This window comes from Bos indicus, chromosome 11 (genome assembly GCF_029378745.1).
Source record: "Bos indicus isolate NIAB-ARS_2022 breed Sahiwal x Tharparkar chromosome 11, NIAB-ARS_B.indTharparkar_mat_pri_1.0, whole genome shotgun sequence".
Classification (NCBI taxonomy): domain Eukaryota; kingdom Metazoa; phylum Chordata; class Mammalia; order Artiodactyla; family Bovidae; genus Bos; species Bos indicus.
Window position 1 is genome coordinate 49,308,586 of NC_091770.1, and position 26,628 is coordinate 49,335,213.

Consider the following 26,628-nt stretch of genomic DNA (forward strand, 5'->3'; position numbering starts at 1 on the left):
TTAAAAATCTCCCTGCCAGTGCAGAGGACAAGGATCTGGGAAGATTCCACAGTCCTTGGGGTAACTAAGCCCACAAGCAAGCCACAACTACTGAAGCCCACATACCGAGAGCCTGTGCTCCTCAACAAGAGAAGCCACCGCAAACAGAAGCCCATATACCTCAACTAGAGAGTAGCCCACACTTGCCACAACTAGAGAAATCCTGCTCAAAGCAATGACAACTCAGCACAGTGAAAAAGAAAATAATTTTTAAAAAATAGTCTAAAAAAAAGAGGATCTATTTTAGAGGGTAAATGGAAGGATTAAATGAGAAACCCATATGAAGGACAGCACCTGGCACTTAATGCCAACACTCAAAAGAGCTATTATCAGGACCTTAGAGTGGTGCTGAGGATCCAGTGTGATCTTACCTGGGCAGACCTGTCCTGTCTCAGGCACGGTGCTCTACCTGAGCTTCTCTTGCCCTGCTCATTTGTGCTGTATTGGACAGTCCCATTTTCCCAACCAGTCACCAAGGAAATTCAGGATGTCGCCATCCAGGAAGCCTCTGAGTACCCTTCAGTGCTTGAAAACAAACTTAAAAAAAAAAAAAAAATCTGTTTATTTGGCTGTGTCAGTTCTCAGTTTTGGCACATGGGATCTTTATTGCATCATGTGGCATCTTTCATCTGAGGTGCAGGCTTCTCTCTATTTGTGGCGTGCAGACTCAGCAGTTGTGGCACACAGGCTTAGGTTCCCACAACACGTGGAATCTTAGTTCCCTGAAAGTGAAATAAGTGAAGTGTTAGTGGCTCAGTCCTGTCCAACTCCTTTCGACCCCATAAACTGTAGCCCACCAGGCTCCTCTGTCCATGGAATTCTCTAGGCAAGAATGCTAGAGTGGGTAGCTATGCCCTTCTCCAGAGGGTCTTCCCAACCCAGGGATCGAACCCAGGTCTCCTGCATTGCAGGCATATTCTTTACTGTTCAACCACCAGGGAACTAGCCCGTGTCCCCTCTATTGGAAGTCAGATTCTTAACCACTGGACCACCAGGAAAGTCCCAGAAATAAACTTTTAAATTGTGAGCTTTATCCAGAAAATGGGCTTCCCTGGTGGTTCAGACGGTAAAGAATCTGCCTGCAATGCAGGACCCAGGTTCAAACCCTGAATCAGGAAGATCCTCTGGAGAAGGGGATGGCAACCCACTCCAGTATTCTTGCCTGGAGAATCCCATGGACAGAGGAACCTGGTGGGTTACAGTCCATAGGGTCACAAAGAGTTGGACACAAGTGACTTAGCATGCACATTCGGAAAAGATAACCATCCAGACTCCTGGATATTCCTCAGAGCAGCTGAAATGATCTAGAAAACTTCATTGTTGATCAGATTAAAGGCTAGTAGCATCCTGAGTGCAGAGAAGGCAATGGCATCCCACTCCAGTACTCTTGCCTGGAAAATCCCATGGATGGAGGAGCCTGGTAGGCTGTAGTCCATGGGGTTGCTAAGAGTCAGACACGACTGAGCAACTTCCCTTTCACTTTTCACTTTCATGCATTGGAGAAGGAAATGGCAGCCCACTCCAGTGTTCTTGCCTGGAGAATCCCAAGGATGGGGGAGCCTGGTGGGTTTCCGTCTATGGGGTCACACAGAGTCGGACACGACTGACTCGGCTTAGCAGCAGCAGCAGCAGCAGCATCCTGAGTCAATGTTTCTTCAAATGAACATTTTGGGAGAATGTGACATGGAATGTTTAGGGATTGTGACAGAACCCTGCCATCCCCCCAGGCTGAGGAAATGCAACAGTTCAGCCTGATCTGCTCTTCTGGACTGGAGTCAGAAGAGCCAGAAGAGGGTGGACAACAGGTGGGAGGATAGTGTCTAAGCTTTCCTCAGGAGTGGAGTGGAGTCCCTTGGTGTTGCCCAGATGGTGTTCTACCTGCTTCGGTAGAACCAGGCTTTGAATTGTCACTCTCCAGGGAGGTGGTGCTAGTGGTAAAGAACCTGCCTGCCATTGCTGGAGATGTAAGAGACACAGGTTTGATCCCTGGGTCAGGAAGATCCCCTAGAGAAGGGCATGGCAACCCACTCCAGTATTCTTGCCTGGAGAATCCCATGGATATAGGAGCCTCGCAGGCTACAGTCCATGGGGTTGCATAGAGTCAGACTGATTAAAGCAACTTAGCATGCGCATGTCAGACCCCATGCATCGGGTCTCATCACTTCATGGCAAACAGATGGGGAAACAGTGGAAACAGTGTCAGACTTTATTTTTTGGGGCTCCCAAATCACTGCAGATGGTGACTGCAGCCATGAAATTAAAAGACGCTTGCTCCTTGGAAGAAAAGCTATGACCAATCTAGACAGCATATTAAAAAGCAGAGACATTACTCTGCCAACAAAGGTCCATCTAGTCAAAGCTATGGTTTTTCCAGTAGTCATGTATGGATGTGAGAGTTGGACTGTGAAGAAAGCTGAGCACCGAAGAATTGATGTTTTGAACTGCGGTGTTGGAAAAGACTCTTGAGAGTCCCTTGGACAGCAAGGAGATCAAACCAGTCTGTCCTAAAGGAGATCAATCCTGAGTATTCATTGGAAGGACTGATGCTAAAGCTGAAACTCTAATACTTTGGCCACCTAATGCAAAGAACTCACTCATTTGAAAAGACCCTGATGCTGGGAAAGACTGAAGGTGGGAGGAGAAGGGGGTGAAAAAGTATGAGATGGTTGGATGGCATCACCGATTCAATGGACATGAGTTTGAGTAGGCTCTGGGAGTTGTTGATGGACAGGGAAGCCTAGCACGCTGCAGTCCATGGGGTCGCAAAGAGTTGGACACAACTGAGCGACTTAAACTGAACCAGACCCCATCAGTGGGCCTTGGAGAAAGTCATACTGGTTGTAATTTTCCAAGCTGCTTGAAAAAGTCCTCTTACTTCTGGGTCAAGGGGCCATGCCCTAATCCTGGTGCTTCTTGTCAGCTGACATCTTTCGAGGTTTGGCCTGCTGTGCATGGTTCTCTTCATTCAAAAGCCAATGTGGGAGTGTGGACTGTTGGTGGTTCACTTAAAGAAGACCTGACCTCCAAGTATGGACACTGGCTGGACTGTTTCCCTCTGAATAAAAGGAAGGGTGGGGTGTTATATCTCCTGCACCAGTTTGAAGCCACACTAGCCTGTATTAGAATCCTGGTTCTACTACTGAACTGGCAGTGTGACCCTGGACCTGTGACCCACCCTCTTTGAGCCTCTCAGAGGATTATCTATTAGGCAGCATAACCACAAATAGTTGTGAGGACTGAACGAGGTCGAGTTTAAAGCACCAAATACAGGGACTTCCCTGGCAGTGCAGTGGTTAAAACACTGAGCTTCTGCTACAGGGGTAATGGGTTCAGTCCCCGGTGGGAAAGTAAGATCCCAAATGCAGTGCGGGGCATTGGAGGGGGGGTGGGGGGAGGTGCGGTGTGTGTGTGGTGGAATAAATAAATAAAAGATTTTAAAGCATTGAGTACAAAGCAGGCACTAAAGGAGAAGTAGCTATTCCTGTTTAATCCAGCTCAAGGATCTAACAATTGAATCGGATGTGAACACCTTGCTCTGGCCAAGTTTACCACATAGTAAGGTTGTTAGTTTCCCTAATACCAGCCCAAATTCTCAGTCCCTCTCGGTGCCGAGCCTCCACCGGAGGGACGACTGCGAGGGGCCCGGCCCTCCCCTCTGACTCACTCGGGTAGGCGGGGAGGCTTCCAGCCTTTCACGTCGGGGACGGGGGCGGGGGCGAGGGCTGGGCTGGGGCCCGGGAGAAGAGGAGGGGAGGGCAGCAGAGACAGTGCCCAGAGCGAGCCAGCGGGGCGCAGACAGGCAAGTAGCGCTTGGGGTCTGACCAGCAGGCGCCTGAGTTCCCCCTGTAGGCTTCTGAGGGGCTCAGCCGGTCACGGGGCACCCTGCTCCCCCCTCTTTTCTTAGGGGTGCACCCGCGTGTCTAATCATCTCTCCTCCTTTCCCCTAAGGAGGGGCGGGAGGGAGCAGCCGTGCTAAAGGAATGTTTATTTTATTCCATTTGGGACCAACTGAGCATCTCTCACTGGGAGACCGGAGAGGGAGGAGAAATATGAGTTTGTTAAAAAGAAGTTTTAGTGTTTGGTTAGCAGATAATGTCAATAATAGCCTGTGTACTGTTAGAGTTCCAAGAGGCTTGAGACTCCTAAATTCTTTTAAAGGAACTGCTCTTTTGTTTTCTTGTTAGTTTGTTTCCTTGTTAGTTTGCAAAGCCTCCTCTGCCCTCCTCCGCGATGGGGCCACCTTTTTTTTCAGCCAGGTGAGGCTCCAGTGTAGCAAGAGAGCAGTGAGTTGGATTCATCCTTGTGCCCTTGGTCACTGCGGAGTCTAGAGCCCCAGAGCCACTCAGGTTCTGCACTGGTGCACACCGGAGTGGACCAGCCTTTCTAGGGCGGGGCTCCGGAAGGGCAACAATGGAAAGCCAAGCCCCAGGAGCGATCTGGGGTTTAACTTCCCATCTCTCTGCTAAATTGTGAACTGGGGGAGGAGGCAGGAGGATTGCTTCCAGAGATGCCCGGCACATGAACTGAGGTCCCGGGATAAATTCTCTGTTGGCCAGAGAAAGCCATCTAAGTTAATTGAGCATCTATTATTTGTTCAGTTGTTGCATAGTCGATCGGTTATGTCCGAATCTTTTGCGAATCCAAGGACTGCAGCCTGCCAGGCTTCTCTGTCCATGCTCCCAGGCAAGGATATTGGAGTGGATTGCCATTCCCTTCTCCAAGGGATCTTCCCGACCCAGGGATCCAACCTTCTTCTCCTGCAAGTCTCCTGCATTGCAGTCGGATTCTTTTACTACCGAGCCACCATCTCATTAATTACACCATCTCATTTAATCTGCTTGTTTATCTTCATGCCCATTTTACAGATAGGGCACAGGGAGGCTACAGAAAGTTAAGTCACTTGCAAGAGGAAGCAGTTGTGGTTCAGTCGTTCAGTCATATCTGACTCTGAGATTCCATGGACTGCAGCCTGCCAGGAAGACGAAGCAGAATCAATAGTAATCAAACTGTTCAGTCTTTCCATTACACCAGACCCTCTTCTTAAGGACCTGGAGACACTCAGGTACCAGCTAGAGTTTGTGTTCTTTGAAGAGAACATTTAACTTCTCATTTTGTTCCAGTCCAGAAATTCTAATGTGGATTGATTCTGTTCCACTGCCACTCCCTGGATGGGGCCCTGAAGGCTGAATCTTATCTCAATCTAGTCTGTTGATTAGCCCTGGGCCAAGCCTGGCGGGTATCTTGGGGAGACGGGCCAGAGTCCTGGGCTAAAAGGCCCTTGACTTCCTCCTGGAGCGTGTACAGATTCTAGCTGCATCCTCCCATATAGATTTAGGAGGGCATGGAAGCTTCTTCCCTTGCTCTACCTGCCTCTCCCTGTGTGATCGTGGACCAGTCACTTGTGCTCTCAGGGTCCCCCTAGCCTCCTCTGGAAAGCAAACAAGCAAGTTGGACAGACTAGCTCCAGGGCCTTATGATGTATTGAAGGCAAGATGGCGTCTGGGTAGAGTCAGAACCATGATTATTTTTATTGCTGTCCCTCAGAGCGCCTGAGGCTGAGAATGTGTGATAGTCAACACCTGGTGAATGAGCAGCTGAGCAAGGGTAGATGTGAGAGGCACCCAGCATGTGTGAGTGCGTGCTAAGTCATGTCCGTCTCTGTGCCACCCTGTGGACTGGAGCACAGCAGGCTCCTCTGTCCATGGGATTCTCCAGGCAAGAATACTGAAGTGGGCTGCTATGCCCTCCTCTAGGGGATATTCCCGACCCCACATCTCTTATGTCTCCAGCATTGGCAAGTGCATTCTTTACCACTAGCGCCACCTGGGAAGGCTTAGTGACCACAGGGCATTACAGACCCTTCATTATCCTAACTTGCACCCTTAGAATTACTATTGACTTGTTAGGAATTTGACCAGGGACCTAAGCACTCGGTTAAGAGAGATTCAGATTCAGTGCTTGTTCCCAATGTCTGCATGCATACTAAGTCGCTTCAGTCGTGTCCCATTCTGTGGGACCCCATGGACTGTAGTCTGCCAGGCTCCTCTGTCTATGGAATTCTCCAGGCAAGAATACTGGAGTGGGTTGCCATGCTCTCCTCCAGGGGATCTTCCCTACCCAGGGATTGAACCCACATCTCTTTTGTCTCCTGCACTGATGGATGGGTTCGTTACCACTAGGGCCACTTAGGAAACCAGCATGCAGGACATCGCAAAGTCTGTGTCACCCACCTCTGCCATTCCCTGGGAACTGAGCTTCAACAACTACAACAAAAGTCAAATGTAGTCATTCAGGCAAGGAGAAAGACAAGCCAGGGAGGAGGAAAAAGTGATGCCGAGGCAGTGACTCCACCCAGGAAATGTGACTAATTCAGCTGAAGCCAGGGCCAGGCAGTCATGCCTGCCCCAGGCTGGTAAGCGGGGGAATGTGGCCAGTCTCAGCTTTCCTGTGGTTTTTCTTGCAGGCCCCAGACTCAGGGCTGCTAGCCCTGGCCTGCTGCCGCTGGCGGAGGCCACTGTGATGGGGAGGCTTGGAGCTGGGGTGGGTTTCCAGCCTCTGGGCAGTGGCGGGGCGGGTCTCTGAAGAGCCAGCCTGGTCGCAGTGTTGCTTTCCTCTGTCAGGCCCTGCCTGGCTGCCCAGCACAGTCCACCCCTTCCTGTGGAGGACGGACCTCAGCACTAGCTGGGGCTGGAGCCCAGGGGTGGGGCTGATGGGTGGGGCCACCTGGAGGAAGAGCTGAGGGAAGTGAGAGACTGAGGTGGGGCTGGAGGAGCCTGAAAAGCAGAAGTAGGAGGAAGCAGAGCTGCTCGGAACAGGTGAAAGTGGGGAGGAAGGCCGAGGGAGATGGGGTGTGGGGTGGGCTGGCCGGGACCCTCTTAGGTGGGCAGATGAGGGCAGACACAGAGACTCACATTTCTGGAAGCTGCTTTGTCCAGGACTGGTGTGCCCCCTCCCCCAACACACACACAGACACTGCTGCCCTGTCCAGGCACTGGAGCCTTGTGGGTTCCCTGGGTGGGATAAGGGACGCCCGGACCAGGGATTGTCCTGGCTTGTGGAGAGGTGGTGTGTGATCTGCTACCAGAGGCCACCACACCGAGTGACCTGACCAGACTCCTGAAGGCCCTCAGCCAGCCCAGAGGTGCATTCAGCTTTGATGGTACTTGTTCCTAAGACGGGATGGTGGTGTGACAGCAGATGGGTGGGCTGGAATGGGGGAGGGGGCAGGCCTAGCATTTGAATTCAGACCAAACTATGCCTCAGGGTTCATTATTTTTGCAAACTTAAGAAGAACTCTGATGGGGATCTGGCCAGCTGCCTAGGGTAGGGTACGGGAAGGCAAAGGTGGAGCCCGGAAAGGGTGGGTCAGTCACGTGCATGGTCAGTCTTGTCTGACTCTTTGCGACCCCATGGACTGTAGCCGGCCAGGCTCCTCTGTCCATGGGATTTTCCAAGCAAGAATACTGAAGTGGGTTGTCATTTCCTACTCCAGATGATCCTCCAAACCCAGGGATTGAACCCGCGTCTCTTGCATCTCCTGCATTGGCAGGCGGTTTCTTTACCGCTGTGCCACCAGTTTGCACCTGGGAAAGGGTGGGAGTCCTGCTTGGTGTCTGGGGAGGGAGCACTGACTGAGGATCCCCAGGTGAGGCTTCTAGACCCTGCAGCTCCTGTGAAAGCCCAGGTTCTCAGCTGGGAATAGCTGGTGTCATCTTTAGTGTTGACACTCACCCCTGATTCTTTCTTGGGGAGTGGGGTAGGAGCTGTTGGCATTTCACACCTAAGGGCAAACGATGAAGGGACCTGTTGGGAATCAGTGGAATCGGAATCTGAGAAGGGTGCAGACAGCATCGAGCACCTGTCATCTTTACAGCTGACAGGCATTGCTGGAAAAGTCTGCATAATCAACTCCCCCACTCCCAGTGTGTCTTCAAAGGCCAGCTCCTTCCTAAGTCAGGACCTCGGGACAGCCAGCAGGGCACCCGTCCTCCCCTCCAACCCTGGCCCCTAATTTCTGCCTCCAGGGCTGCTCCTCCCTATTGAAATCCTGGGTTATCTCTTAGGCTCCATCTGGTCTAATCATTGGAGCTCAACAAGTGCAGTTAATCCTGAGTGCCTGCAGGCTACTGGGCACAGCCCAACGTTCCAGGCAAAATATGGTTCCTTCCTGAAAGGCCTTTATAGTCGAGTCGGGGAGACAGCCAGGCCTGTAACTCAGCATGCTGTGGCGGAGTGGGAAAAACTAAAAGGTTTTAACATAAGAAGTATAGAAGCGGCTCCCCTGTGAGGTGGTGAGTTCCCCACCAGGAAAGGTATTCAAGAAGAAATGGTGAGGGATGTAGGGATTTCTGTGCCGTGCTCATGTCTGGGTGTGTGTTGGGAGGCAGATCTGGAGTGTGTGTGTATGTGTGTGTGTGTGTGTTAGTCTTTCAGTTGTGTCCGACTCTTTGTGACCCCATGGACTGTAGTGCGCCAGGCTTCTCCGTCCATGGAATTCTCCAGATGAGAATACTAGAGTGGGTAGCCATTTCCTTCTCCAGGGGATCTACTGGATCCAGGGATCGAACCTGGGTGTCCTGCATTGCAGGCAGATTCTTTACTATCTGAGCCACAAGGAAACCCGAGTATTAAATAAAGCTCCTTCTAATGCTGACATCTGATTCTGTGATGTTCCGCACCTAGGGGAAGTTTTATGTGGTCTCCTGGAAGTGACGGTTTCCTGCTTCACAGCCCATCCTCTAGAGACCATGAGACTTGTGGGTTGTTCTTCATTTCTGGGCCCCTTCCCAATGCCGAGTTCCCAGCATAGACCTAGAATGGAACTGAATAGACCTTGTCATGGGCTGCTTGAGGAATGCAGAAGTGCTGGGCGTGTCCCCTGCTCTACCTGAGACACGGAGCTATCAGGTCATACTCTAAGACAGCCTGTGAGCGGGAAGAAGATGAGAACTCCCAGAGAAGGACAAAGCCACCAAATGATAGCTGAGGCTTGAAATGGGTCTGGATGAGTGGCAGGGCTTTGATGGTCCTCAGGGTTGAGGTTGGCACTAAGGAAGCTGAGGGGCTGTGGGCTTGGGCAGAGGGGTTGTGGGGAGAGGACGAGTGACAGGCCAGTGTCAGTGGGCGCTTGGTGGGGGCCAGGGAGCAGCGTTAGAGTCACCTGGAACTTCTCTGGCACTGATACTCCAGCTCCACCCTGGAGAGTCTGGTTTTAACTGGCCTGGACATGGGGATTTAAAAAAAAAAAAAAAACCCAAGTGACTCTAATATGCAGACAGATAGAGATGCTGTTCTGGACACAGTTAACTGGCAGAATGAGAACCACCTAGGACATAGTTCAAATGCCCATGGAATCAAGACCCATGGAATCAAGTCTCCAGGCCTGGGCTTCGAAGTTTTTGTAAGATCCTAACATAGTTCTTCTGCAATGCAGGAGCTGCAAGAGACATGGGTTCAATCCCTGGGTGGGGAGGATCCCCTGGAGGAGGGCATGGCAACCCACTCCAGTATTCTTGCCTGGAGAATCCCATGGACAGAGAAGCCTGGTGTGCTACCATCCATGGGGTCGCAGAGAGTCAAATGTGAATGAAGTGACTTAGCACACGCACTCGAAACGTAATTCTAATGGGTGGCCAGGCTAGAAAGCCAGAGGGATGAGGGCAGCCAGCCCCTCTCAACAAAATGCTGCGATGGCTCTTGGAGGCTGGCAGCCCCACGTATGGTCTGCCTGCTATTGAGTTATGGCCTGAGCTCTTAGCTCAGGAACAACAACAACAAAAAATAGCTGGCAATGAGCACGCCATTTCTGTCCCTGAGCTCTACCCACCCTGGCTTGTGCTTGGGGGCGGCCACCTCACCGCTTGGGGCCTGAGTCACAGGCTGAGCTGTCTGTTGCAGGGGATGTGGGCACAGCATGTGACCCTTTGTGGGATTGAGAATCATTGACGTTTCCTCCCCCAAACCTCCCCCTCACTGTCTGCCCCCCTCCCTTGGGGAAGTGTGATTCCAAAAATGTGCCTTTCCGTTGTGTTTTGAGTAGGGCTTCCCCGGTGGCTCAGTGGTAAAGAATCTGTCTGCCAGTACAGGAGCCTCAGGAGACGTGGCTTCCATCCCTGGATGGGGAAGATGCCCTGGAGTAGGAAATGGCAACCCACTCCAGTATTCTTGCCTGGAGAATCCCCATGGACTGAGAAGCCTGGTGGGCTAGAGTCCATGGGGCTGCAGAGTTGGACACGACTCAGTATGCACATACTATGTTGTAAATTAGGAAAGAAAAGCAAAGTCATTACTCACATGGTATTTTACACCCATGGCCACTGCTCCTATTTCTTTTTTTTTTCCTACTCAGACTCCACACCCTCTGCTCTCCCTAAAAGTTCTCTTTGTACTTCCTGCTTCCCCAGCCCCGCAAGAGTCTCCTAATGGTGACTTTCAACCCTGAAATTCTCCAGGTCCTTCTCTTGCACCACTGGGGCTCCCTGTTCAGTCGCACAGCATAAATTGTGTGACGGTTCTTGACTGTGAGCTCTGCATTTTCAGTCAAAGAAATCCTCTAGAATTGGGCACATAGGAGAGTGAGTGAAGCTATAGCTACTGCAGTTGCTAATTTTTAAAAAGATAACATTTTTAAAATTTTTTGTTTATGTTTTTATTGGCTACACTGGGTCCTTGTTGCTGCCTGCAGGCTCTCTCTAAGTTGCAGAGAGCTGGAGCTGCTCTCTAATTGCGATGCGCGGGCTTCTCTTGTTACGGAGCATGGGTTCTGGGGCGCTCAGTAATGGTCCTCCTGGGCTTTAGAGCGCAGTCTCAGTAGTTGGGTCCCACAGCCTTTGTTGCCCTGCGACATGTGAGATCTCCCTAGTCCAGGGATCGAACGTGTGTCGCCTGCAATGGCCAGCGGACTCTCAACCACTGGACCACCAGGGAAATCCAGAAGACAGTATTTTTTAAAATGCTTGCCTTGAGCATTTTTTTTCCTGAAATAACTTTTGTCCAAAAAAGGTTGCTCTTACTGTCCTACAGAATAAAGATGATATTCATCATCCTGGTATTTGAGGGATGCTGGACATATAGAAGTGATAGCTAATGCCTGGGAATGGAGGAAATTCCCTAGGTAGGGAGTTTAGAATTTGAGAAAGCGCTAAGTCTAATGTTAGCTGTAGGTTTTTCTGTGTTTTTATTTCTGGGATTTTTTTGTTCAATTTTGGTAGATGCCTTTTATTAGGCTAAGGACATTCCCTTCTGGAACTTCCCTGGCAGTCTAATTGTTAAGACTGTGCTCCCATTGCAGGGATAAAATGGGTTAAGACTGGGCTTCCCTTGTGGCTCAGCTGGTAAAGAATTCGCCTGCAATGCGGGAGACCTGGGTTCAATCCCTGAGTTGGGAAGATCCCCTGGAGAAGGGAAAGGCTACCCACTCCAGTAGTCTGGCTTGGAGAATTCCATGGACTTGGAATTCCATGACCCCATGGACAGTCCATGGGGTCGCAAGAGTTGGACATGACTGAGCAACTTGCCCTTTCACTTCTTTCCCATTGTAGGGAGCATGGATTTGATCCCTGGCTGGGGAGCTAAGATCCCACGTGCCCCATGCTGCTAAGTCACTTCAGTCGTGTCCGACTCTGTGTGACCCCAGAGACGGCAGCCCACCAGGCTCCCCCGTCCCTGGGATTATCCAGGCAAGAACACTGGAGTGGCTTGCCATTTCCTTCTCCAATGCATGAAAGTGAAAAGTGAAAGTGAAGTTGCTCAGGTTGTCTACTTGAAAGTTATACAATCGTGTCCAACTCCTAGCGATCCCATGGACTGCAGTCCACCAGGCTCCTCCGTCCATAGGATTTTCCAGGCAAGAGTACTGGAGTGGGGTGCCATTGCCTTCTCCCACGTGCCCCATAGCATGGCCAGAAAAAGAGGAAATTCCCTTCTATTTCTCTTTTGCTGAAAGCTTTTTTTAAATCAAAAATGGATGTAGAATTTTTCTAAGTGGTTTGTTTTTATCTATAGAGATGATTTTATGTTTGTTTATATGGCTTGTCAATCGGGTGGATTACATTGATTTTCAGATGTTAAACCAACTTTGCATTTCTGGAGTAAACCCTGTTTAGTCATAATGTTTCACCTTTCTATATATTTCTGAATTCTATGTGCTAAAATTTTGTCAGGTTTTTTCTTGTGTTCATGAGGGATCTTGGTCTAATTTCCTTTTCTATAATATTTTTATCTGATTTTGTTACATCAGGAAAATGGTGGCAGCATGGGATGGATTATGAAGGATTGGCATGCCTTCCTTAAGTTTTTGGTAGAATTTATCTGAACTTGAAATTTGGGGGTGGGTAGTTTTTAAGTACCATTTCAGTTTCTTTTGGGATTCCCTAATAGTTCAGTTGGTAAAGAATCTGCCTGCAATTCAGGAGACCCCAGTTCGATTCCTGGGTCAGGAAGATCCACTGGAGAAGGGATAGGCTACCCACTCCAGTATTCTTGGGCTTCCCTTGTGACTCAGCTGGTAAAGAATCCGCCTGCAACTCGGGAGACTTGGGTTCAATCCCTGGGTTGGGAAAAGCCCCTGGAGAAGGGAAAGGCTATCCACTCCAGTATTCTGGCCTGGAGAATTCCATGGACTGTAAAGTCCATAGGGTCACAAAGAGTCGGACACGACTGAGTGACTTGCACTTTCACTTCCCGTTTCTTTAGTAGATATTAGAACCCTTCAAATAATCTATTTCTTCTTCTTTTTAAAAAAATATTTATTATTTGGCTGTGCTGAGTCTTAGTTGTGGCATGCGGAATCTTTAGTTTTGCATGTGGGATCTAGTTCCCTGACCAGGGATGGAACCGGGCTCCCTGTATAGGGAGCACAGAGCCTCAGCCACTGGACCACCAGGGAAGTCCCTCTAATTCTTGTTGAGTGAACTTGCATAATTTGTATCCTTCAAAGACTGCCCATTTTGTATAAGTTGTTGACTATATTGGCATAAAGTTTTTGTGATATTCTCTTTATCCTTTTAATACTTGTAGGATCTTTAGTGGTGTTCATCTCTCTTGTTTCTGTATTGGAAATTTGTGTCTTTTCTTTTACTTAATCAATGTGTCAAACGGGTCATCATTTTTTTTGATGTTTCCAAAACCCAGCTTCATTGATTCTCTCTATTTTTTTGGCTTCCTATCCATTGACTTTAAGTCATTGATTTTAGACTTTTCCAATATAAGCCGTTATTACTTAGAGAGGCATATCCCAGCCTCATGCAATGCCCAGAATTAGGACTCCTGTCTAGAAGCAGAAGAGGTCACAGCAAGGGGAAGACCCTGGCCCAAGGAGCCCAAGACCTGGCTTTCGCTAGCCACTCACTAGTCACTGTGTCACTTGGGACTTAGACTCTTTGAGCCTCAGTTTCTTTGCCTGAATAATGGAGGAATCTGCTTTTGGAGGTGAATTAGTTGAATAATGAAGCACTTGGCCTCTGGGAAGGACCTCCCCAGACCAACGTGAAGGCTGGTACTCATGACATTTGTAATCATAATGGCTTTGATTCTGTCTTTGCAGATCCAGAAACAGCATGTACTCACCCATCCCCCAGAGGTAGGCTGTGCGCCCCTTCCCCTTTCACCCTTCTCCTCTTCACTTCCAAGGGCAGCCCCTCCTCTCCCCCACACCGCAGTCCCCAGGCCTGCCCCAGGTCTCTCTGCTTGTCTCCACTGCATACGGGCCTCTGCCTTCACCAACCCTCTCCCCTCCCGCAGCGGCTCTCCGTTCCCACCGACCGTGAAGCTCCCTGGCCTGCACATATGGAGGGTGGAGAAGCTGAAGCCAGTGCCTGTGGCCCCTGAGAACTACGGCATTTTCTTCTCGGGAGACTCCTACCTGGTGCTGCACAATGGCCCGGAAGAGCTCTCCCACCTGCACCTGTGGATCGGTAAGGGAGGGAACTGGAAGGACTGGTGGGGGGTGGGGGTGGTGCTGGCCCAGGCAGGGGTCGGGGCTGGCCTAGGTCTCACCGGCAACCTCCCCTGACCCCAGGCCAGCAGTCGTCCCGGGACGAGCAGGGGGGCTGCGCCATATTGGCCGTGCACCTCAACACCCTGCTCGGAGAGCGGCCTGTGCAGCACCGAGAGTCACAGGGCAATGAGTCCGACCTCTTCATGAGCTACTTCCCCCACGGCCTCAAGTACCAGGTCAGAACCCACTGCCCACGCCCTCTCCTGTGCTTCTCCTTGAGCTCCTTCTTGCTGGTCGTGACCCTGCAAAAGGCGCAAGGCCACTCAGGGCTGGAGCCTCCTCCCACCCGGTTCCTGCTTGCCTGCTTTCCTTCCTGCCCAGTGGGAGGGGGCATGGGGTGCTGGTGGGAGGGGATGGGGGAGGCCCACTCAGGCTGGCCATCCGGGCTGCAGGAAGGCGGCGTGGAGTCGGCGTTTCACAAGACCTCCCCAGGAACCGCCCCAGCTGCCATCAAGAAACTCTACCAGGTGAAGGGCAAGAAGAACATTCGTGCCACTGAGCGGGTGCTGAGCTGGGACAGTTTCAACACAGGGGACTGCTTCATCCTGGATCTGGGCCAGGTAGGTGGGCAAGGCTGACTGAGCACCCACTCATGTTGCACTGTGTGTGTCTCTCTCTTTTTTATGCCTGTGCTGGATCTTAGCTGTGGCATCAGGGATCTAGTTCCCTGACCAGGAATCGAACCTGGGGCCCCCTGTTTTGGGAGCCTGGAGTCTTAACCATTGGACTGCCCAGGAAGTCACTGTGTTTTTTTTTTTTCTTTTCAGTCACACTGTGCACACAGCCTATAGGATCTTAGTTCCCCAACCAGGGATTGAAATGGGGGCCACAGCAGTGAAAGTGCTGAGTCCTAAGCACTGGACCACCGGGGAACTCCTTGGTGCTATTTTAAAGGGCAGGGACTAGGAAGCCAGAGCAGAGGGAAAGGGGCTGAGAAGCTGTAAGCCCATTCCAAGTGGGGGTCACTGTTGCTGTTAGAAGACATCCCTGTATTTGTTTGGACAGAAACCTCCCTCTGCTGTCTAGTCTTGGCCTCTAACACTGAGTCTACTCTCTAGTGCTCCTGGAACCTTTGAAGCTCTGAGTTAGCTGCCTCCCATCCCATGCGTTAATCAGTTCATTCATCTCTTCCCTTGGTGAATCTATGGCCCCCGCTCTGAGCCATCATGTGTGCATGCTAAGTCGCTTCAGTCGTGTCCAACTCTTTGTGACCCCATGAAGGACCCCAGGCTCCTCTGTCCATGGTATTCTCCAGGCAAGAATACTGGAGTTGGTTGCCATGCCCTTCTCCAGGGGATCTTCCTGACCCAAGGGTTGAACCCGCATCTCATATGTCTCCTGCATCGGCAGGCAGGTTCTTTACCACTAGCGCCACCTGGAGACCACAAGTTGCTGGCCCAGGGCAGGCAGCCAAGGCCAGGTCTATCACTGGCTGTATTTTAACCCATGACAGGATGTGATGAGGGTCCTCTTAGGAGCAGTGGGATGGGCTGGGGGAGCTTATGGCAGTGAGGAGCCTTCTAGGCCAAGCCACTGCCCCAGGAAAGTGCCACTTGACTAGACTAGGGGAAACGCCATTCCAGGGGAAGGTGATGGGTGAGCTGAGGCACTGAGTGGGAGAAGGGCACAGACATGCCTGTCGACAGCCAGGAAGGAGGCAGCCTGACTTGGATGCAGGGACAGGACCAGTGGGAGTGGAAAGTGCTAAGAAGCTGCGACAGGGCAGGAGGAGATTGAGTCTTTGAGGGTCTGGACTGTACCTGTCGTGCTAAAGATTTGGAACAGGAAGAGGAACCTGGATACTGTTTAGAAGGAGGACTGGAAGCAGTGAGATGGAGGCAGGGGACCTACTCAGTAGAGGTGATGAGGGCCATGCCTGGCGAGTGCGCAGAGGCATCTGACATTCTGGGCCCAGGGACGCCATTCACCTGTTCACCCATTCACCCTTTCATTCGCTCATTCACCCAATTCATTCATGCAATAACTATTTATTCTGGGCCTAAAGATGTGCCTGTTTCTGTTTGGCACTGAGCATACAGCAGTGGGTCAGGTCATGCCAAACAAAACAAAACCCTCATGCCCTAATGAGGCTTACTTTCTAGTCAGGGAAAATACATTATAAATAAGATAAAGATGTTTCAATATATGACACAAGTGATGTGGAAAATAAAAGTCTGTGGGAGATGGGGGTGTGGGGCAGAGAAAGGCTCTCACAGAGACTGTCATTCCTGTCCCCAGAGGCCCTGCTTCCCTTGCTTTCTTGCTTGTCTTTGATCGTCTTGCCTCAGTTCTGCAGAGGACAGGATGCAAGTGGCTCTAACCTGAGCCTCCCCACTTCCTTCCAGAACATCTTTGCCTGGTGTGGTGCGAAGTCCAACATATTGGAGCGGAACAAGGCACGGGACCTGGCACTGGCCATCCGGGACAGCGAGCGGCAGGGCAAGGCCCACGTGGAGATCGTCACCGATGGGGAGGAGCCTGCCGACATGATACAGGTTGAGAGACATGGGGGTAGCAGGAGGGTGGCCTCTGCTTGAGGCCACCGAAGGAGGCAGTGATCACAGCAGGAGGGCTGTAAGGGCATCTGGGGCCCTGCTTAGGGCTTGGCTGGTTCATCAGGTGCCTTGGTGGGACTCCGAGTCAAGTACCCCTTGGGATGAAGGGACTGGTATCCAGGGACCGAGCCCTCTCCAGCTCTGCCTGGCGCCTTTGTGCAGACATGGGTGTGGGGGTGGGAGTGAGGGGGTGGTCCTGGGCATGATAGGTGCCCAGGAATCCCTGGAAATGTGGCCTGCCCTCGTCCCTGCAGGTCTTGGGTCCCAAGCCCTCTCTGAAGGAGGGTAACCCTGAGGAAGACCTCACAGCTGACCGGACAAACGCACAGGCCGCGGCTCTGTATAAGGTGGGTGTCCCGGGCCTGCCCTGGGACCAGGCGGGGGTGTGATCTTGATGCCTGTGGGGCTGAGAGAAGAGGAGAGGAGAAAGCAGCGGGCAGGTGGGGCCAGGTCCCAGGGTGGTTTATCAGGGCGTGGAGTGAGGGGAGGATGGGAAGTGAACGGATGCTCGGCCCTCCTGGGGAGGTGAATGTCACTTCCCTTCCAGCCCATTCTTAGATATGGAGGTTTGAAACAAGCCGATGCTGAGCTTTACTTTTTTTTTAAATATCTATTTATTTATTATTTATTTGGCTGCGTTGGGCCTTAGTTGCAGCCACAGTCTTCTTTCTAGTTGTGGCACTTGGGCTTAGCTGTCCCATGGCATCTGGGATCTTAGTTCCCTAACCAGGGGTCGAACCTGCATCCCCTGCATTGCACACTGAAAAGAAGTGTTAGTTGCTCAGTCATGTCCAACTCTTTGCAACCCCGTGGACTGTAGCCCACCAGGCTCCTCTGTCCATGGCATTCTCCAGGCAAGAACACTGGAGTGGGGAGCCATTCCCGTCTCCAGGGGATCTTCCAGACCCAGGGACTGAACCCGGGTCTTCTCCATTGCAGGCAGATTCTTTACTGTCTGAGCCACCAGGGAAGTCCCTGAACTGTACCTTTTTTGAATTCTTTGCATTTACTTGTTAATTTGGAGTCTAATTAATTTCCACAGATTCAGGGGCTCTGGGAGGCAGTGATTGAGGCTGAAGTAGGGATGGGTGTTGTCTGGGATTTGCCTATCAGCTGTCAGTTCTTCCCCTACCTTCGGTCTGCTGTTCAGCCTGGGGTGGTGAGTGGGACCTCTACTGGAGGGACCTGCTCCTTGGTGGAGGTCAGAGCTTTGAACTGCGGGAAGGAGGGTGACATGGCACTGCCCACTCTCCCCCAGGTCTCTGACGCCACTGGACAGATGAACCTGACCAAGCTGGCTGATTCCAGCCCCTTCGCCCTCGAGCTGCTGATACCCGATGACTGCTTTGTGTTGGACAACGGACTCTGCGGCAAGATCTACATCTGGAAGGGTACGTGTAGCTTCTCCACACCAGCCTGAGGCCCCTGTGGTCACTCTAACCAGGAAGGCTTCCCACGAGAGGGCTCAGCCAGCCCATAGACACCTGGCTCAGCGAGCCTCCGTGGCTGATGGTTAATTCCTGGCAAGGGTTCTGCACCTTCAGCCCACCTCTGAATCGTCTGAGGGCCCTGTTAAGACCCAGAGTGAACCACACCCCTGAGACTCTCATTCTCGAGGTCTGGGTTTCCCAGGTGGTGCTAGTGATAAAGAACCCATCTGGCAATGCAGGAGACATAAGAGACGCAGCTTCAATCCCTGGATAGGGACGATCCCTTGGAGGAGGGTAACCCACTCCAGTGTTCTTGCCTGGAGAATTCTATGGACAGAGGGGCCTGACGGTCTACAGTCCATGGGATCGCGGAGAGTTGGACACTGAAGTGACTTAGCACACATGAGACTTTGCAGGCTCTGGGAACCATCTCTCGGGTTCCCAGGTCTTGCTGCTGACTTTGTGTTGAGGACCACTTGCCACAGAGCTCTCCTAGGCCTCAGTGCCACTGGGACCCCAGCTTCTGCCTGTCTGCCTTGACTGTGACCAATTCTAGATATGAAATCTCACCTTATGCACTGGGTAGCAAACTGGTAGGGCTCGTTTTTCCAAGAGGTTGTATTGGCTAGAAATGAAACACCCTTGGGCAGAAGCCTGCTTGCTAGATCAGACTCTAAAAATATTGTAACAAAGCTCTGAGTCTGTGAGTAATTCTCTGTGCTTGTCTTTTCTTGTTCTTTTTTTTCCCCCGCTGTGCTGGGTCTTTGTTGCTGCATGCCTTTCTCTAGTTGCGGTGAGCAGGGGCTTCCTCTTGGTTTGATGCTTGAGTTTCTCATTGTGGTGGCTTCTCTTGTGGAGCACAGGCTTTAGGTGGATAGGCTTCAGTAGTTGCAGCTCGTGCTTGTGGCGCATGGGTTTGCTCTGAGGCATATGGAACCTTCCCAGAGCAGGGATCAAACCTGTGTCCCCTGCATTGGCAGATGGATTCTCATCCACTGGAACACCAGGGAAGTTCTGTGTCTTTTCTTGTTCTTGAATGTGTCTCAACTGCCCAGATTATAAACCTCTTGAATGAAATCACATTGTCTCTAGTGCCTTGATGAGATAGCATTTGCTCAGTATAGCATTTGCTCAGTAAATATTTGTGACATGAACCAGGACCAGGAGAACTTTCCAGCTAGGAGGATGGAGAAGTGTTAGGTGTTGTAACTTGGCAGCTATTAGGCATCACACTCTTGCCTCAGGGAAGGCCCAGGAGTGGCAAGCTACAAGGCAGGTTTCTAAGAGGTGAGGAGGATGGTGGTAGGGGCTGGGGAGGATTGTGTTGCTGGGGCTGCCTTTGCATGCCAGGCTTCCCTGTCCTTCACTGTCTCCAGAAGTTTGCTCAAACTGATGTCCATTGAGTCAGTGATGCCATCTAACCATCTCATCCTCTTCCTGCCCTTAGTCTTTGCTAGCATCAGCGTCTTCTGATGAATCATCTCTTTGCATGAGGTGGCCAAAGTATTGGAGCTTTAGCTTCAGCATCATTCCTTCCAAAGAATATTCAGGGTTGATTTCCTTTAGGATTAACCAGTTTGATCTGGTTTGGAAGTGTCTTTAGCCCCAAGCAAAGAATGGAGAAACCAGTGGGAGAAACAGGAAACTTAGGAGCTGGGAAGAGAAGCATCAGGCAATCACAGAGGAAGGATACAGCGCATTAATCTCAGATATATTGTGGCTAATTAGAGTTTTAATAGCCTGGCTGAAGAGCCAACCACAGTTGACAACATTGTTTCCTTGGAAAAATTCCTCCAGGTGGTGCAGGGTTTGGTTAAAGGCGAGAAGGGAGGGCACTGCTGTTCCTTTTTACTGACTCTCAGTTGGTATAACCATTAGGCTGATGTTGGCATCTAGCTTTATGGGAGTAAGATTGCAGTCAATCATGCCCTTTTTTTCTGTCCAATTTAATTTTGCAAGAAAGGCTTGATAACAGTACAGTTGACAGACTCAAAAGGCGGGGGGCCCTGGAAAGGGAGAGAGGGGCCTGAGTGTCTCATGCGAGGGCGACATTAGTTCTCCCTGAATATCCCTGGGGCCCTGGCCCGAGCAGAATGATGATTGGAGCGGGCAGAGGGCAGTTTTCATCTGGAGCTGTGAGTTGGGAGAGGCTGACTTCTCACTGAGCCCCCTCAGGGTGTTCTTAGGACCAGGAGGCCAGCTATTCTGTGGGTGTGTGAGCTCAGTTGCTCAGTTATGCCTGGCTCTTTGTGACCCCATGGACTGTGTAGCCCACTGGGGTCCTCTGTCCATGGAATCTGGACCTCCTTAAATCTCCTCGAGACAAATGGGATGCGGGCTAGAGAGGGTCCCTGCTCTTTTAAAATTTATCCTCCTTATGATCCAGGGCGCAAAGCTAATGAGAAGGAGAGGCAGGCGGCCCTCCAAGTGGCGGAGGACTTTATCACCCGCATGCGGTATGCCCCAAACACTCAGGTGAGGAGCCCTCCCTGTGCCAGCACACCCTCTTCCTAGACTCTTCCCTGGGCCCCTGCCCCTTGCTTGGACTGGACAAGAAGGGTGAGAAAGCCCCGGGCACAGTCAGGAGCAGTCAGGCCTCCCCTCCTGGAAACACCCAGTGGGAAGGCCCTTCTCAGTCCTTCAGAGTTTTACAGTACATGTTATTTTCTTTTTTTTTTTTTTTTTAAACTTGTTAATGTACTTTTTTAAAAAAGATTTTTTAAATTTGTTTTTAATTGGAGGCTAATTGCTTTTCAGTGTTGTGTTGTTTCTGCCGTATGACAATGTGAATCAGCCCTAAGTATATGTCCCCGCTCTCTGGAATCTCCCTCCCACCCTCTGCCCTGCACCCCCCGCCCCCCGCCCCCACCCTGCACTCCTTCCTGCCCCTCTAGGTTGTCACAGAGCCCAGGCTGAGCTCCCTGGGTTATACAGTGACTTCCCACCAGCTATTTTTACACGTGGTAGTATATGTATGTCAATGCTACTCTCTCAATTTGTCCCAGCCTCTCCTGTCCCTGCTGTGTCCACAAGTCTGCTCTCTCTGTCTGCATCTCTGTTCCTGCTCTATAAATAGATTCATCAATATAATTTTTCTAGATTCCATATATGTGTTATTATACCACATTTGTTTTTCTCTGACTCACTTCACCCTGTATAACAGGCTCTAGTTTCATCCACCTCACTAGCACTGATTCAAATGCATTCCCTTTCATGACTGAGTAATATTCCACAATCCGTGTTTTTTTCTAAGAGGATGATGGGCAGCGCTCCCCTGGGAGTCCAGCTAGCCGGATGTGCCTCTGGATGACTCATGTGGCTCCTCTGGGCCATGGATTCTAGCTAGTTCTGCCCTTCTCACTGTTTTCTCAGCCCATGTCCCTGTAATCTTTCTTGTCTCTTGGCTTACCTGGAAGAGCATCACTGGCTGGAAGGCCTGTAGACTCAGGCCTGGTGCCCAGCACCCTCCTCCCTGGCTCTGGAAGAGGCAGAGGTGGCAGCCTTGTGAGCCAGACTCTCCCCTGCCATCCCTACAGGTGGAGATTCTGCCCCAGGGCCGCGAGAGTGCCATCTTCAAGCAATTCTTCAAGGACTGGAAGTGAGGGTGGGCATCTCCCTGCCCCTACCTCCTACCCACTTGCTCCTCCTCTGACCTTCTGGTCAGTGCTGAGGTGCCCCTGCCCATGATCAATAAAGGAGACCAGTACTTTTCTTGCTGTTTGCCTGCATTGCCTGCCCTGGGCTAATACTCCCTGCCACACTAGTCACCCAGCTGTGCCCCATGCTGGGCGGAGTAGATGTGTTCTACGTGTGCTAAGTCACTTCAGTCGTGTATGACTCTGTGACCCCTATGGACTGTAGCCGATAAGGCTTCTCTGTCCATGGGATTCTCCAGACAAGAACACTGAAGTGTGTTGCCACTTCCTTCTCCAGATCTTCCCAACCTAGGAATTGAACCTGCATCTCCTGTTGTCTCCTGCATTGGCAGGCGGGTTCTTTACAACTAGCGCCACCTGGTGGCAATTCCACAGCCTGTGAGAGGCCAGAGATGGCTTTGCAGAGGGGCCAGCTCCTGAAGGGGCCAGGTGCTCCCAGTGGGCCTGGCTGGCACTACTGCAAACCCAATAGGGAGATGGCATGGGGCCAGGGCTGGGATCACTTTCAGCCCGAGGTTCAGTCTCACATTCCCGACTGGGGGCAGGTTGTGGCAGCGGGTGAGCGCCTCCACCCAAGCTGGAATTTCCTCAGGTGCTCCAGTGAACCGCTGCCAGGCAGCTTCCAAATGATGTATGTTCACCAAGCAAGAGCATAGCTCTTCACATCCATACAGGTCAGCTTGTCATGTCCTAAGTACACTGCATGGGCTCAGGGCCACGTGGGGTCATGGGAATAGCACCAGACTAACGTCAAGGAGGGTTGTGGGTTCAGGTTCTCACCTGGCTCTCTTTGAGCCTGGGCAAGTTGCTTTTCCTCATCCAGGTCCTAGGGGTTTTTTGGGGGGGGCGAGGCGGGGGCATGCTGCACAGCATGTGGGATCTTAGTTCTCTGACCAGGGATCGAACCCACACCCACCCCTCGCGATGGAAGTCTGCAGTCTTAACCACTGGACTACCAGGGAAGCTTCCCTAGTTCGTTCTCTTGTGTGCTGGGGTGGTGACTGGAATAGCAGAGAAACTAGGGGGCTAAATAGCGGGAGAATGGAGTAACCCCAAAACAGTCCCACCCTGGGGTGTGACCGCTGGGTAAGCCCGGACTGGACAAACTGGAGTCCTAGAGGCTTGGCAGGGCTGCAGCCGTCCTGACCCAGGGTCACTGCAGGCCCTCAGAGCTGTCTGGCTTTAAGCCCTGACACACTGGATCTTCCATCTGAAACAGAGTGGTGGTGGTGGTAGTAGTGTTAGTCACTACTACTGTTAGTGTTAGTCACTCAGTTGTGCCCGACTCTTTGGGACCCCATGGACTGCAGTCCACCGGGTTCCTCTGCCCATAGAATTCTCCAAGCTAGAATACTGGAGTGGGTTGCCATTTCCTTCTCCAGGGAATCTTCTTGACCCAGGAATCGAACCTGGGACTCCTGTATTGCAGGCAGATTCTTTACCATCTGAGCCACCAGGGAAGCCTATCCCAAACAGAAATTCTGATCAATTTCATCTTAGTGGTATTGTGCTGAGAAGCATAGAAAAATCAGCTCTTTGCATATCCCCCTCGTTCTCCAACTTTCTCGCCACACAGAGACATCCCGGCGATCACTGGATAGCCTATGCAAAGAGCACGTGCCAGGGGTGAATTTTCAAAGGGGAAAGAGGGATGTTTCCCCTAGAAACTGACATTTTTAGCATTGTAAAGCATTTTGGGTCTCTCATGAAAAGCCTTGGAAGGTTTTTCCTAAGAAAAATGCACAGATTTAAGATTTTTGTTATCTATTTTCAGAGGGTTTAGGCATCCCTCCACAACCACAGAATTCTGTCCATCCACAGAATCGCAGCTTAATCCCTGGACAGTTGTTGCTAATGTCTCCAGGTCCTAAGCTGTATGGAGAGCATCCACTGGCAGTAACACAGAATAGGCTTCTGCAGGGGCCACTGGGCTCCCCTCCAGCCAGAGGCTCCCTTGGGCTGGTCCCTGCTGTGCCATGGGCTGAGCACTAACAGTCCAGGTCTGTTGAGTTGGCCTCCAGGTCTCAGAGCAAGGGAATGGAATCTGCAGGAATCACTGAACTTGACATTCCACAGTTGGCATGGGGTGGGGGGAGGGTTACATTCTAAGCCCACCAGGCCCAGTAATCTCTCTGCTGCCATTTCTGCTGGTCAGGACCAAGGAGGAGGGCACAGGATTAGTTCAGGTCAGGCAAAGACTACACAAAGCAAACAGCAGATCCTTTACCAGCCCTACCCTTGAGGCATCCTGCTGACAGGGGTTCCTTCCATACTTGGGTGGCCGTCTGTCATCTTCACCTTTGTGATGGGTCCCCCTGCACCCGGTCAGACTTGGAGATGCCTGCGGGGGCTGGACAGCTATCTTCCATGACTCTACTTGGGGGAGGTCAGAGAATAGGAGAGAAGCCAGGTGGGACTCTCGCCTGGCCCATTCCCTAGCTCCAAAGCCCTGGAGGCCCCTTTGCGAGTGAAAAGCGACAAGTAGCTTCCCCAGAAGCAAATGCAGGAAAAACCCTGTGTGGATGCCTCGTAACAGTCACCCTTAAGAACAGCCAGGGCCACCTCGACCAATGGCTAGTGTGCAGTCTCTGGGTCTGTAAGTGCAGCCGGATGAGGCTGGACGGACTGTGAATTCGGCAGGAGTGTGGCCAGGGCACAGTGGCCTCTCCTGGGGCCTGTGACCGGTGCCAACAACAACCGGCTAGAGTGCTTGGCTCTAACGGGGAACCCTGGGATAACGGCCACAGGACGGTGCAAAGTGTGTCTGGAAGGAAAACACTTGAGATCCTAAACCTAGAATTATTTTATTCAAAAACTGCTGGTGTGTGAATTTCCTCCTTCCTTCAACCAGGCCAGAAAACCAGCCCTGATGGGACATGTGCAGCCTCCATGGGGGGAGCCCAGCTGCGGGTCTGGTTCCCTATCGTAAACAGTGGGAGGAGGCATGGGGAGAGATGAGGGTTGGGTGAGCGCCAGACCAGAAAAGGCAAGCACTCTCTGGCTCACACCACCCCCTGTCGGCTGCTGCCGCGACTACCCTCTCCCTTCACATTCTAACTACTCAGCCCCCGTCTGGTCCCTGTCCTGTGGACCCCAGGGCCTGAAAGACCCACTGCCAGGTTTTGGCGCTTCTACTTGGGAGCATCTTTGATGCAGGACTGTGTGGAACATGCATATGGGTCCTCCCACCTGATGATCCATTCGCTGTCACTGATATTACCTGGAATCCGACTATGGAAGCTGTCGCCCAACTAGTAATACAGCAAAGTTCTTGCCCTGAAAGCAGGGCTCCAGAGAGTGAGTCTAATCTAATGGCCCTTGATGTCTCAAGCAGGTGAGAGCCCTTGGCTCCACCCACCAGCCCCAGGGGCTTCCTACATCCCCTCCAGTAGCACCGAAAGGGGTGAAGCCCAGCCAGGGTCCGCCCTCTGAAAGCCCCTCCAAGGCTTCCTGGCTGGTGGCCACTGGGGTTGATCAGATCAGCCACGTGCCTTCGGACGAGTGTGATGGCAGGTCACACACGCCTGTGAAAGTGAGATCCTTGGAGTGAGGGGCTTGTGGCCCAGAGCACTTCTGTGTCCCCAACAGGGAGGCCTGTCCCTTTGACACTCCAGCCAAGTAGGTCTCCAGGGTTTTGAGCAGCCGTCTGGGGCTCTTCTTGGCCGACATCTCCAAATCTGGAACAGAGAGGATTGGGGAACAGAAGGCTGGGGGAGGGGGCTCCGGGATGCACAACCCAGAGGCTCTGGAGAGAAGGGGGAAGGGGTTTTCTGAGATGGAGAGCTCACCAGAGAGGGGAACCAAGACACCAGACTTGGGCACAGGGGCCACATACTCTACCCTGTCCGGACAATCTCAATTTTGAATAGTCAGTCTAACTGAGCCAAAAGTTGGGCCCATCTTTTGATTCAGAAAATACGGTAACCAGAGGTATTTGGCCAGAAAGGGAAGAGAGCAGCAGGCTCCCAAGGGTGGGATGATGGAGACTTGGGATGATGGAGACTTGGGGAAGCTGAAACTTGAAAAGGTATGAATGGGAACTGGGGGTAAGGGAAGCCGGCCAAAACCAGTCGATCAACCACCCTGGAGTCCCTGAACCCAGGGACACTAGGAGTGCAGGAGCTAGGCACCCTGAGAAGAGCGAGCGCACCCTTGAGGACAAAGCCTGAGTCTGAGATGGTCTTGTGCTGTGTCCTCCAGACGTGTGCGAGGCGGAGGAAGGTGGCGGCATAGAAGCTGTTCACCACGGGGATCACTTTCTGCTGCCGGTTACATTCCCTGCAGGACAAGGATGGGCACGCGCTCAGCAGTGGACAGACACCTGAGGGTGCCTTCACCCTGTCCCCCGGGGAGCCCTTCCCGGGGCAGCCTTCACATCTGAGGTCAGGGTTGAGGAGGAGGGATGGGTTGGGAGGCTGGTGCAGGGGTAGTCTGTCCAGGTTCCCCGGAGCCAGAAGGTTTTGAAGAGAGCTGGGGGGATAAGATGGTGGGGGGATGAGGTGGTCGGGTGAGGGAACCAGGCTCTGACAACCAGGGCAGTGAGCAGCGTGAAGACTCACCTGGAGAGACACTCCTCTCTTAAGGCCTGGATGGCGATACGCGTGATATTCACAGACATCAAACAGAAGGGGAATTGCTGGAATGGATGGGGTACCAGGTCAGTGGCATTCCAGGCTCTCAGCTTCTGTGCTTCCCGTTGCCCATAATCTAGTCTGGCCCTCGGGAGATGACAACAATCACAGCCAGAGGCAAACAGCTGGCATTATTAATGCTTACACTTAATCTTCACCATAATATTCCCATTTTACAGATGAGGAAACTGAGGCCTAATGATCTTAAGTAACTTTCCTAAAGCACTGAACCAGGATTCCTACTGAGGTCAATGCACTCCAAAGCTGGTGCACAAACCTCTGTGCTAGTTCTCAGCCTCTTCAACATCGCACCCCACCAGC

General features: G+C 51.8%; 2 protein-coding genes across 8 annotated transcripts in view; one reads left to right on the forward strand and one right to left on the reverse strand.

The window, feature by feature from the left end:
- Positions 1-3,761: 3,761 nt before the first annotated feature.
- Positions 3,762-21,731, forward strand: CAPG (capping actin protein, gelsolin like). Of its 3 annotated transcripts, none has more exons than XM_019970337.2 (10): positions 3,762-3,838; positions 13,583-13,618; positions 13,780-13,952; positions 14,057-14,211; positions 14,428-14,595; positions 16,381-16,530; positions 16,845-16,937; positions 17,849-17,981; positions 20,407-20,495; positions 21,557-21,731. In XM_019970337.2, exons 2-10 carry the CDS (start codon positions 13,596-13,598, stop codon positions 21,620-21,622), a joined length of 1,050 nt encoding a protein of 349 aa, XP_019825896.1. In that variant the 5' UTR covers positions 3,762-3,838; positions 13,583-13,595; the 3' UTR covers positions 21,623-21,731. The 3 variants fall into 3 exon arrangements, with proteins under 3 accessions (XP_019825896.1, XP_019825895.1, XP_070654936.1); XM_019970336.2 differs by lacking the exon at positions 3,762-3,838 and adding an exon at positions 6,728-6,854; XM_070798835.1 differs by lacking the exons at positions 3,762-3,838; positions 20,407-20,495.
- A 2,730-nt stretch (positions 21,732-24,461) lies between these two features.
- Positions 24,462-26,628, reverse strand: part of ELMOD3 (ELMO domain containing 3) — a 33,577-nt gene continuing 31,410 nt past the window's right edge. For 4 of the 5 annotated variants that reach the window (XM_070798832.1, XM_070798829.1, XM_070798830.1 and 1 more), the window contains 3 exons: positions 26,236-26,312; positions 25,827-25,954; positions 24,462-25,353 (listed from right to left, as the gene is read on the reverse strand). In XM_070798832.1, the coding sequence (XP_070654933.1) occupies positions 25,151-25,353; positions 25,827-25,954; positions 26,236-26,312 (408 nt within the window). In that variant the 3' untranslated portion in view covers positions 24,462-25,150. Of the gene's footprint in view, positions 25,354-25,826; positions 25,955-26,235; positions 26,389-26,628 lie in introns of those variants that run through there. The other variant, XM_070798833.1, reaches the window with a different exon arrangement.

Excerpts from the sequence above, each read along its gene's own strand:
- CAPG (XM_019970337.2), top strand. The coding sequence starts at position 13,596 with ATGTACTCACCCATCCCCCAGAG. Across the intron at positions 16,938-17,848 it reads AGGCCGCGGCTCTGTATAAG|GTCTCTGACGCCACTGGACA; the intron begins GTGGGTGTCCCG and ends ACTCTCCCCCAG. Across the intron at positions 17,982-20,406 it reads CAAGATCTACATCTGGAAGG|GGCGCAAAGCTAATGAGAAG; the intron begins GTACGTGTAGCT and ends CTTATGATCCAG.